The sequence below is a fragment of the Petaurus breviceps genome, unplaced genomic scaffold (genome assembly GCF_028583685.1).
Source record: "Petaurus breviceps papuanus isolate PSGF00001 unplaced genomic scaffold, PetGlider_PUasm1.0 115, whole genome shotgun sequence".
Lineage (NCBI taxonomy): Eukaryota > Metazoa > Chordata > Mammalia > Diprotodontia > Petauridae > Petaurus > Petaurus breviceps.
The window spans coordinates 6,726,756-6,739,875 of record NW_027185612.1 but is presented as its reverse complement, the minus strand read 5'-3'; the positions used below and the strand labels follow the sequence as shown (position 1 = coordinate 6,739,875).

General features: G+C 39.5%; 1 protein-coding gene across 1 annotated transcript in view; it reads right to left on the bottom strand.

The window, feature by feature from the left end:
* The window catches only part of DPP6 (dipeptidyl peptidase like 6), a 990,703-nt gene that overhangs the window by 122,402 nt on the left and 855,181 nt on the right, over nt 1-13,120 (bottom strand). The window contains exons 14-15 of the mRNA XM_069084788.1: nt 4,520-4,530; nt 2,351-2,398 (exon numbers count right to left, since the gene is read on the bottom strand). Of these exons, the coding sequence (XP_068940889.1) occupies nt 2,351-2,398; nt 4,520-4,530 (59 nt within the window). The remainder of the gene's footprint in view (nt 1-2,350; nt 2,399-4,519; nt 4,531-13,120) is intronic.

Genomic DNA, 13,120 nt, shown 5'->3' with positions numbered 1-13,120 from the left:
TTCCTTCCTTCCTTCCTTCCTTCCTTCCTTCCTTCCTTCCTTCCTTCCTTCCTTCCTTCCTTCCTTCCTTCCTTCCTTCCTTCCTTCCACAAATAATCTTTTATCTACAATGTATAAATCACTACATTGGGAACTGAGAAACATGAAGATGAATGAGATGAGGTCTCTGCTCTCAAGAAGCTTACAATCTATTCAGTCTCCATATTCTTTGCTTTCCTGCTTCTTCTTGCCATTGTTTACAGCATTACTGGGGACAAAGGTGCTAAACCTGGAAGATGTATCTCTCTCCCTATTACTTCCACTGAAATCTTCACTGTTAAAAGTAAAGCCCAAATATTACCTTTTTCATATAACCTTCCTGAATTTCCCGTCACAAGTGATCCCTTAGTACTATTTCAGAGAACACTGTGAAAATGTTTTAGGGAACTTCATACTTTTAATTTCCAGTAATGGCTTCTGTGTGTATTTGCAGCACTGCAGTCCCTATTATTGATCAAAATTATAGAAATATACTGAGGAAGAGCAAGCAGCAAAATGCTGTAGGTGGAGGCAAGGCACTGAGCATACAGTTTTACCTAAAGGCTGAAGAGCATTAGTCTGGACAATGTATTCTACTCATGTAATATCAGGAGGCAAAAATTAAGCCCCTTTGCACACTGAGTGGACCTTCTGTGGAGGATTTATGGGAAGACAGAGGCAAGAGTCACACAAGAGGGGGAGGCATGGATGGGCTATGATTTATACCAGCAGTTCTCAAATTTGTGGTCTTGGGACCCCTTTAGAATCTTAAAATTATTTATGACCCCCAAACCCTTTTGTTTTATGTGGACTATATCTATCAATATTTACCATGTTGAAATTAAAATGGATAAATTTAGAAATATATATAACTTCATTTAAAACAGTAATAAACCTACTGCATGTTAATATAAACATATTTTTGTGAAAAGTAATTATATTTTCTAAACCAAGAAACTTTAGTGAGGACAGTAGCATTGTTTTGTGTATTTTTGCAAATTTCTTTAATATCTAGTTTAATAGAGGACAGATGAATTCTTATGTTGACTTTGCTTTCAATCTGTTGAGATATGTTGTTTTCATTGAAGCATAAGAAGGAAAGATGGTTTCACACACATATGCAGTTGGAAAAGGGAGGAGTATTTTAATAGGTAAAAAAAGTCTTAGTATTGCTGTGAATAGTTTTGATCTTAAGAACCCTCTGAAAGGGTCTCAGACAACTCCACAGGTCTTCAGACTACACTCTGACAACTCCTGATCTGTACGACTGGAAGGAACTTTCAAGCTGATGAGATGCCATATTCAGTGAAGGATCTCCCATCCCACCAGCTTGTGGCTTACATTTATGTTCTGGATTTATTGATTGTTCCAAGATGGGCTGACTCCCATCTGGAACCATGCCTTAAAATTATCTTTATATCTTTCCCACTGTCTAGCATTGCTCTTTGCATATGGTAGGTGCTTAGCAAATGGCTATTAGACGAGTATTTCCAATCATCTGAAAGTGACCTCTCTGATCTCTTACTAGGGTACAACATGATGTGCTGTTGCTGGGTGCTGTTAACTTCCTTTGAAGTGGCTGTTAGAAAGTTTGGACAGTAGGTGTCTGGGTCTATTATTTCAGCTACCGTTGTTAACTAGGAAGCATAGCAGGGATGGCAACATTAATCTTGAACCCTGGAATATGAACAGCAAGCTCTAAAGATTAACCCCATTTCTCAGCCAAAAGTTCTCCTAGGAAAGAATGGGAGTTGATCACAAAATTTAGAGCTGGTAAGCAACCTCAGTGACCACCTTGTCAAAGCTACTCATTTTACAGAAAAAGAACTTGCAAAAATCAGGGGTTAGAAGGGACCATCTCTAAGGTCCTTCTCATGCTATACTGAACAAGCCTATAGCAATAGGTCATAAAAAAATAATCACCAAAGCAACTAGGAATCAGGTCTCCTGGGTCTAAGTCTGATGTTCTTTCCATCGCACTCCTAAAATGTCACTAATCAATATCTGAACAAGACTAAAATCACCAAGTCAGTATTTTACTCTAACTTAATAGAGTAGATAGATAGAAGACATCTGATTATTAGGAAAATAGGGAAAATAAAAAAAAATCTACTTGTTGAAAAGAGGGAAAAGCAATGTATCTTGGAAATCACTAACTCTGATTCTAAGTGGTAGAACTCTCCTCTTTTTCCTATCTCTCCCATAAGTACAATAGGTGTTGTATGGGCCAGTGACCACATGGGATGGAATGGGACAGTTTCTCAGGGACCTAAATACCTCTTGGCTCAAGGGGACCCATATGTGTATAAGGGAAGAAAGTTCAAAATCATACCTGTACAGGTGTCTTCTTCTGGGTTCATCCTCTGTGCTGAGGAAATAACTGCAGAAACAAAACAAAGTTAACACAGTCAGACCATAGACTTGGAGTTGGAAGGAACCTTAGATCTCTAATCTAATGGCCTCGTTTTACCGATGAAGGACCTGTGGTCCAGGGAAGTGAATGATCTGCCCAGTATCATGTAGGTAGTCAGCATAAGAACCAGTATTCCAGTTGAAGTCCTTTTACTTGACATAGAGAGTAGCAAATCTAGCATCCTTTCCAATGCACCATGATTTGAACATACCGAGTTAGAATGCTCATAAGACATCCAGAAGATGATGTCTAGTAAGCAGTTAGTAATTCAAGATGAGTTCAGGAGACAGATACCAAATCTAGGGCATTTTCTATATTATGAGGCTCCACTTATTTCTAATGCTTTATGTTCCTGTCTCTGACTCAATGCAAACTTTTGAAGATGCTCTGAGGTTCCACTTTCTTTACCTTTCCTCCAGCTAATAGCATTCTGTCCCTCAATCATAGGTTTCCAGAACATTCATGTTCTACTCTTCTTCCATTAAAAGAGCCTTATTTTAGTCCTTCACACCTAAGTGTGTATCACCCCTGACAGTGTTAATAATACCAAGACTCTGTGAGTCACTGAGTCCCCTACTGTAAGTTTTCATACATGTCAAGACTTGTTTCTGTGGCATGAAAAGCAATTTAGGGGATTTGACTAAGCTGCTGGAGTGGGGGATGCTGGAAATGGAGAAAAATATTTGGAAGAGAGTCAAGGGATTGTAGATTTAAAGCTGAAAGGGATACCAGAAGCTATTCAGTCTTATCCCCTCACTTAGCAGATGAGGAAGTTGAGGTCCAAAGAGCCTGCCCAAGGCCACATAGGTAGGCCCAAGGTTCCTGACAACAAAGTCATCATTCTTTCCAACATGCCATGATTTGGACATGATGAGTTTGAGATGCCTATGGGTTATCCAAGAGATGATGTCTCTTAGGCAATTGGTGATGCAGGGCTGAAGTTCAGGAGAGAGATCAGAGCTCAATATCTACCACCAGTAGTTATCTTTGTAGAAATGGCATTTGAGTCCATGAGAACTGATGAGTTAATAAGGGAGAGGGTGAAGAGAGAAAAGAGAAGACATAGAGTCCTGTGAGCCAGGATCCTTCAGGGGTAAATGAAATTCACCAATAATTTAAAAACCTTCATTTTATTTTCTAGTTTCAATCTCTTCTTCCACTTAGTTTCTATTCCATTCTAGTTTCATTCTTCCATTCTTCTTCTTAATTGAACCAGCACTGAAACTGCCAAATTTATTGTTTATATTTCATCTCTTTTTCTTTCTCCTGGCCTACTCTGGTAGAGGGGCAATGAACAGAGAAATAATAATAATAACCCTCAATCCAGGACTCAATGCAGTTTAAAGGAGCAATACCTTGGGCCACTTGGGCCATAAAATATACATATCTCATTGTTTTACTTTGTGGGGGGGGTTGGGAGGATGTTGGAGGGGGTGGGGATGGTGCTAAATACTATCTTGGAGGACTGAGAGAAATCATGGAATCTTCTTCTCAGGTAGTCTTGGATTGATTTAGGTATGGTCTTGAATGAATTTAGGTTACTTTTTAAAGGTAACTTTCAGTCTTAAAATTTTATGATTCTGTATATTTATTCAAATGAACTAGATGAAATTTAGCTCATTTTAAGAAACATTTATTAAGCACCCACTTTGCACAAGGCATGGGAGTAGGCATGAGTAGTACAAAGACAAAAATGTCATAGTTCATGCTCTGTCTCCCTGGGGAAGGATATTCTTCTTTTTTTTTTTCCAAAATATTGGAGATCACAGTCCATAGACTTTGCAGACTATATTAGCTCTTCTTGCAGCTGGTAGACATAGGGAAAAGTCAGAGTTTGGTGCAAATATGAATAGGCTAGTACCTCCTCCAAATCCAGACTACTGGCTCCTTGCCATTCCAGTTCCTTTGACTTCACTTAGTAACCCTAAGCATGAAGCCCCACACAGATATGGCCCTGCCTTCATGGAGCACCCTCAAGGGACAGGGATATAATAAAAAGGACACTGGGCCGAGAGAATCTGAGGGCCTGGGGGTTTAAGCCTAGCTCTGTCCCTTACTAGCTGTGTGACCTTAGGTAATTCACCTTACCATTCTGAGTCCTACAGGGAGGTGGCAGGGGAAATATTTTGTAAACTGTCAAAAGTGCCTAACAATAATTACTATTGGGTTCACTGGTGATCCCAAGTGGTCTCTCTGTAAATGGAGCTAGTAAAGGAGACTTGGGAGTGGGACATGTAAGTTCTAGGTCAGGTTGGGTCCCCCAGTATCCCTGTGCTTTGGCATTTGGCTGGTCCTCACCTCTGTTTCTCAGGTTTCCTGGCTTCCTTCTACATTTAGTTCATAGCCCATGCTGGACAGAGGACTTTGCTAGTATCCCAAGGTTCTTTTAGATAACCTTCCACTAACTCTATTCATTTTGTAGGGGTGTGTTGTGTATATGTATGTGTGTGTGTGTGTATTTAACAAAACACAACACAGTGATAACCATATTTTGATATAACTGCTTTTCTTTGAAATCCTATTTTATTTTGTGCATTTGAAATCATTCTTCTGAGAAGGGTTCTAGAGGCTTTACTAAACTGTCAAAGGGGTCTAGGATACACAAAGAAGTCAAAGAACCTCTGGTTTACAGTATTTTGTTCAGTTTGGGGTGCTATACTCAGTCACTTAGGTAGAGTGGTGGATACTGTTGGATCTAGAATCAGAAAGTTCTGAGTTCAAATCCTACTAACTTGCTGTGTGACTGGGGACAATTTAATTAATCTCTATCTTCCTCAGTTTCCTCATTTGTAAAATGGGGATAATAATAGCACCTACTTTACAAGGTCATTTTAAGGATCAAATGAGATAATGCATAGGAAATGCTTGATAAACCTTGAAGCACTATATACATGCAAACTACCACTAATTATAGGCATGTAACATGGGCAATGAAGAATTGGAGTGTTTACAAGATGGCAACCAGGAGGACTTTTAAAAAGCCTTGAAGCAATGGTGCTAGAGAAACAACAAAGAGAACTGGGCTGGAGAAAGGAAGAAGAGGAGTGATAACTTCTCCCTTTGAGTATTTGAAGGGCTGCCATGAGAAAGAGAGCTCTGGATGGAAGACCAAGACCACTTGTTTGAAGGCAAGGGCCAGATTTTGGTTCGACATAAGAAAGAACTAGGATTAGAACTATCTAGAAAATGGCAGGGGCTGTCTTCGGGAGGTGGGGAGAGAGCATCTGGACAGTGCTGATGTTCAACCAGAGGCTGTGAGGCCACTTGCCATGGAGAATTTGAATGAGGTGACCTGTAGTGGTCTATCTTCCTCAGTGCTAGGATTATGGGATTATAAATGCATTGGGTCTTTTTATACATATTGAACAATGACTGCAAGTGATGTGTGATCCCTCAAGAAAGATCAGTTGAAGGTAGATCACTCAGGAGGGCCTCCTGGGGTCCCTTTTGTAGGCAGGAAGGACCCTGGCAAATGATAATGAGGTTGAGAGGCTTTTACAAATGCATGAGACTTGCTTCAGAAGGGCTGCCCAAGGTAATCACTAGCTTTCTATATGCTAATTGTTCCAGGAAAGTGGAAATGTTTAATTATATGTTTTATTTAATGTGTCTTTTAGGGCAGACGTACAACTATTATTATCTTGATTTGAACTAAATTGGACTAGGTGGGAGAAGTGGCAATCATCTCAGGTCTGGACATTTTCCAGGTAGCATAAGGAAATGAAAACTGAAATTTGCTCACTGGAAATTACCTCATCAGTGGTTAGTGAACTTTTCTCTGCACCCCTAAACTGGCCCCCAATAAGGTTATTTGGCTTATGTAGTAGGCTTCTAAGAAATTAAAATAGGTAGGACACATTAAAAAAAAGAAAGTCACATAGTTTAAATTCGATTTCAGACACCAGCTGTATGACCCCGGACAAATTATTTAACTAAAGCCTCAGTTTTCTAATCTGTGAAATGGGAATAAAAATAGCATCTATCTCCCAAAGTTGTTATCAGGATCAAACAAACTACAAGGCACTTTGCAAACCTTAAAAGAACCATATCAATGATGGCTATTATTATTCAAATTCAACGTGGCCATATATCAGTTTCTTTTCCTGGGTAGCTTAGGCAAGAGGTGAAAAGGTTCATAGAGGTGGCTGCCACCCCAATCAAGCTAGTTTATTCTCAGGATATTCCTACTGGTAGGAGGAAGGTGCATTGTTGACATTGCCACAATCATTGTGGTCTGGCTCTCTATACTAGAGTTGCAAAGCATTCTGTGTTGGAAGGAGGTCAAGCAAGAGAGACACGTGTGAACTCTGTGGCAGAACAGGAGGTATGGTGTGTAGGGGGTGGCTCTCCATGAGTCTTATTTGTGCAGTGGGTATAACATGGAGTATTAAGGACTAGGCTGTACTGGGAGTTGCTCAAAGTCATAGGTTCCCTGGATACCAAAGAGCTGAATAATAATTTTTCTTTGTTATAGGGTCAGCAAGGGCTCTGATCTTGAAAGCCCCTCCTAACTCCCTCCAAATTTGTTAGAGTTAAGAAGAGACCTTTGAACTGAAGAAAGGAGAAAAAAAAACCCAAAACACAACTACCCATGTTCATTCACTAAGTCACGGGGAGTAGCAGAAATGACAAAGTAGGGAGAGTAACAATGGAGAATGAGTCACAAGAGACAACATTCAAGGAAAGGGGGCAGTAATAATTTTCAATTTCAAATATCTGTACACAAATGCAGAGTGTAGGAGCCAAAAATAAAGAGAACTAGAGATCTCCATGCAGGGAGAAAAATCCTACTTTGCCCATATTATAGAATCACAGAATTTTGAGATTTGGTAGGGACCCCAGTGACCACTTAGTCCAACTCATATATGACATGAGTCTACACTACAATACAAACCGCCAGTGTATCACTGAGATTTAGTGGGATGTGATTCATAACTGGAAAATGGAGACAGAAGAGTATATCTTATTCTAAAGGAATAAATTTGATAAAAGGGGTGGGGAATAGAGTTGTGTATAAAAAAAGATACAGGGGCAGCTGGGTGGCACAGTGAATAGAGCACTGGCCCTGGAGTCAGGAGGACCTGAGTTCAAATCCATCCTTGGACACTTGACACATTTACTAGCTGCATGACCTTGGGCAAACCACTTAACCCCAGTTGCCTTGCTTTCCCTCCTCCCCTCCAAAAAAAGATATATACTGCTTTGAGGAAATTGATATGGTAGAAATAGGAAACAAGAAAATTTGGGTTAGACTCAGTGAAAAGAGAAATAGGTGTTGAAGATATACTGCATACCACCTGGCCAGAAGGAAGAGATGAATCTTGAGATTCAGAAGCAAATCATGAGACTGGCATAAAGCTATTACACAGTAATGATATGAGGCTTTATCTAAGTATCATTTGGAGCTTTCTGCTAAAAACCAAAAAAGCTTAAAACATCTCCTTATTTGCCTTGATTTTTGTTATCCAAAGATGGAAGAAGAAAGAGGCGGGATGGTTACATGATCTTGATTCTAACCAATAAAGTAGAATTAGTGGCTGAAGTAGAAGTGATGGGAACCTTGAGAGGAAGTGGCCATAGTATCTCATAGTTTGTGACAGATAAATTCTGGAGAAGTAGATTTCATTTGGTACAGAACCAAAGTTCAGCAAGGTTAGTGGGTTCTACCTGTGACTACATGAGCATGTCAGTATCAGCAGGGGTGAGAAGTGGCAGCTGCTTCATAAAAAGCCCACGTTTTGGGGAATAAGGTTGAATGATGCAAAGCCTTAACTTCTTGAATTCTGGATTTTTAATTTAAAAATATAATTATAAATTTAATAACTATTAACAAAACAATCAGGTAAGCCTATGAAACAAAGCATAAAATCTTAAATGAAACCAATAGCATCTAACAAGATAAAATTAAATGAATTAATAAGTAACAAGAAGGCAAAACAGGCTTTTCTTCTGGGATGGCCTAAAATTACACTTATTTTTTATTTTGTTGTAGTCAACGTGCATAGAATTATACCTCAGTCCACCATACTTTGCATCACTTAATATATCTTTCTATATTTTTGTATGTTTCAGATGATGATGACATTATAATGTTCTATCACATTAATATGCAACAATTTATTCAAATATTCTCCAACTGTGGGATAAACAGGTTGTTCTATATATATATATTTTTGGCTATTACATATAAAGCAGCAATGAGTATTTTTTTTTTTACAGAGAGGCTCCTTGTCCCTTTTTATGGTATTTTTAGGATAAAATCCTAGCAATGGAATGGTTAGATCAAAAGGTATGTATTACTTTTGTGATTCAAATTGCTTATTCAGATATTATTTTTCAAAACATCTACACTAGTCTTTAGTCCCACTCTCTAATGATGTAGGAGGGCACCCATTTACCTGAATTTATTTCTTAATATTGCTCAGATTCCCTCAACTCTGAATTCTCTTACTGACCACTGTTTCACTTGCTTGGTTCATCCCCTTACATCCTGGTGATCTGCAAACACTCCAGCAATAAATCCAAACTAGATTTTTGTATTATTTCTGCTTTTGTCTCAACTCAACTATCTCTTCTGTCTTAGATGAGAATTACTCTTCCCCCCAGTCCATAACTTTCTAATCACTGGCCCTGCCATGTGGGATGCGTGACATTCAGATAAAGGGCAGGTAGGATGGTTCAGTCTAAAATTTTAGATGAGAGTTTGCCTCAAGAGAGATGGCTTGCTGTCAAAAATGAAATTCTGTTACTACAGATGATCCTAGTGAAGAAGAAAGAGTGCCTTTTGAAGGAGACTGATGTGGCTACCCAGGAAACTACAAACTTAGGTTTAAAAAAGACATAGACAGAAGATGAAAGCATGGTCAGGTAACAGGATCAATACAAAAGAACGACATAGACATTTAAGAATGATGTCTGGATTCCTGATAAGCTAAGGCTTGCTATGAATGCTGAGGACAATACAACTGTATACAACGATACCTTGGGGACAAGAGGAGAAGCATAGAAGGGACGTAACTATTGCTCAGAGAGGTTGGGTCAATGATAAGAGATGACAACATCCTGGGAGTTGGTGGGTGTTACCTGTCCCCACTCTTGACAGGAATAAAGCCATTTTAGAATAAGCCTCAATTCCAGGGAAGGCAGTCAAATCCAACCCCTATCCTTTTGATTTTCCTTGACTCTAGTTCTTGTGCAAGGCTACCCAAAAGAAAGAGGCCATTCTGTCTCAGAGAGCAAGGCCAATGCCAAACTAGTATAATAAGGAGCTCCCAGCTTCCTTTCTGGAACACAAAAAGTTGGTACCAAATCCAGGAGCAAATTGTTTGTGTACCTAAAATAAATATTTTTTACTTGACATAAATATGGGAAATGGGTGGCATTAAAATTTTTTTCTAGAGGCAGCTAGGTGGTGCAGTGAATAAAGCCCTGGCCCTGGAGTCAGGAAGACCTGAATTCAAATCGGGCCTCAGACACTTAACACTTACTAGCTGTGTGACCTTGGGCAAGTCACTTAACCCCAATCGCCCCTCCAAAAAAACAAAAAAAAACCCAAATAAAAATTTTTTTCTTGCCCTTCTCTATAGGCTAACCCATGTTTCTCCATGCCACGACTTGTAAAGATGGATGAAATAAAACTTTTTACCGACTTGCCCATAAAATTGTGGCACAGTGGATAAAACATTGGGCCTGAAGTCAGGAAAATTTGCATTTAAATGTAGCCTCAGAAATGTAGCCTCTGTTTGCTTCAGTTTCCTCACCTGTTAAGTGAGGATAATAACAGCACCTAACTTGCAGGGGTGTTATGATCAAATAAGATAATAATTGTAAAGTGCTTAGCACAGTGCCTGGCACGTAGTAAATAAGTATTAACTATTAGAGAAAAGAAAGAGCTACTCAAATCTCACTCTGTTTCTGTTTTATCTGCCAAGGAAAATGATCTTCAGACTAAATACAGAAATGAATAATTAATCTGGAAATTAAATTTCAGAATAAGAGAGATGATGATAAGAAAACACACAGCATCTAACTGCCTTAAATGAAGCACATGTAAGCAGCCTTGGATGAACTGTTAACCCAGGATTCTGAAAGTATTTACTGATGTGACTGCTCAGTTGTGATCTTTTGAGATCTATGATCTTCTGAAAACCAAAGAGAAATGAAAAGGTACCATTGGGCTAAAGAAATGCCAAAGTGGTCTTGATTTCCAAAAAAGGCAAAAAGGCCATTTCTTTCATTGAACAGGCCAATGAATTTGCCTTTGACACAGGGCAAAATTCTAGAACCCAATTATTAAAGGAAGCAGTGGCTATGACAAAATAGCAATAGCAGATCAAAAACAAATCCTGCCAGACTAAATGAATTTTTTGGTTTTGTTTTTTGGATAAGGTTGCTAGATTGGGAGATGAAGGCAATGACGTTCTGATAATAAATCTGGCTTCCAGCAAGTCACTTAGCAATGTCCCTCACATATCTTGTAGATCATACAGAGACATGTTGGTTGGACAAGGTAAAAACGATTCAAAACTGGTTCAAAGACCAAGACCTATGGAATCATAATTAATGGATTAATACTTCCCCACAGGGATTGTTGGGTGGAGTGCTCCAGGGATACTTCCTTGGCCTTGTCTTGGTCAACATATATGTATCAATAGTTTGAACTAAGGCACAAATGGCAGGCTTACAAAATTTGTGGATGACACAAAGCTTGAAGGAATAATTAAATATTGGATGTCACGGTCAGGTTTTGAAAATATCTCAACAGGGTGGAATGTGGGGCCAAAGCTAATAAAATGAAATTTACTATGAACACATCTAAAAATCTTAAATATGGATTCAAGTTAGCTTCTCAAGTAGAAGACTGGAAAGGGGAGGGTTAAAAAGTAGTCCATCTGAAAATACATTTCTAAGTGGAAGATCAGTAGGCTACAAAGTCACTCAGAATTAACTGTGATAAGACAGCTCAAAAAAGTTAATGCCATCTTAGTCTAAATGAAGAAAGGGACAGGAAAGTGTCTAGGAGGAGTGAAGTGACAGTGCTGCTGCACTCTGTCCTGGTCAGATCACAGCTAGAGTACTGTCTGTGGTTCTAAGTGACATATTTTAGGAAGGACACATCTACAGGACAAATCAGGGCTAAGCCACTGGAGGGCAACCAGGATGGTGAGGCTACAGGGACTGGTTTCATAGGGAGGTTCAGTTGAAAGAGCTGGGGATCAAGGATTTTAGAACTGCAAGGGGTAGGGGGAATCTCAGAGGTCATTAAATTCAATCCCTTCATTGCACAGCTAAGTAAATTTCTGAGGTTCAGAGAATTTGAAGGATTTACCAAAGACTGTCAGCAACTAGTTGACCTAAGATTTGAATCCAGAGGCAGGTAGGTGGCTCGGTGAATAGAGTGCCAGCCCTGGAGTGAGGAGGACCTGAGTTCAAATCCAGCCTGAGACACTTAACACTTACTGGCCATGTGACCTTGGGCAAGTTACTTAACTCCAATTGCCCCTACAAAAAGCAAGAAAAGAAAAAAGATTTGAATACAGTTTGAATTCTAAATCTAGAGCTCTTTCTTGTATTGTACCCTGACTGAGATGATTTAAACTCTTTTAAATAGGAAGGAATGGATAGGTCCCTAAAACTGATACTGCCCAGAAGGGGAAGGACCTGGCAGTGTAGCTCAGTGGTGAATGGGCCTTCGAAGGGAACATGAAAGCACTAGTGGGAAAGGGGCACGTGAAGAAGATTGGGGCAGGGATCAAAGCCAAACTTTACCCATTATGTTCTGGCTCAGAGTCGGCCTTGGAAGTTTGAAATGCCCAGGTTTCAGAAAGGCCTTTGTTCTATCTGCAACATTCTGAATGGAGAAAATGGTTATGTGTGACCATGGCTTTGAGCAACCACATAAAGCCTCTGAGACTCTCAAAGCTGCACCTCAAAGATTTGTCCTACCAACAACTGGCCATTAGCCTCTCTGTTAGAAAACACCTCTCTGACCTTCCTCAGTCAAGGTACAATTTTGTGATTTTAAACGATGGTACTTGCAGTATCACTATGGGAACTAGAATGCCATTTTTAGAGAAGGATGAAGGGACCATGGAGAGATAGGTCAATGACCACCTAAATGTGTTTATTCTCACAGACTTCAGTTATCGCTACCACATCGCAGGGTTTAAGGGCTTGGCGCTCCTGCAATCTGGAAAATCTGTAAAATTTTTTGACCCTCCCTTTGTACCAAAGAAGAAGCCTGAATTTTTCCTTTTTCTTTTATGAGGTGTTTACCAGTATTTTATTGCAAAATTTGGGTTAGGTATTTGGTCATAGGCTCTGTGTTATCTGCTGTCCTTCACTTGTCATCTACTGCTTTTGCAAAACTCCTCCTCCTCCTCAAATTCCCATTTAATTTATTTTTAAAGACCTGCAATATATTGGAACAGCAATGGGGAAAGTCATGTTGTGGAAGGGATAACTGCACATTTTCCCTGTAGGATATAAATGTGCCAGTTTTACCTAGAGTGGGTATAAAATGTCTATATGGGTAGTCAGATACCTGCGGACAGCTAAGGACGGTCTTACAAAAGTTAGGATGGGGATTCCCTTCAAAGCTTGCCAAAAGATCCTTACAGGGAGAGGCTATGCTCCCTATCCTATTTCCCCCCATGCCACCTAGCACAGCCTTAGCATGCAATAAAACCT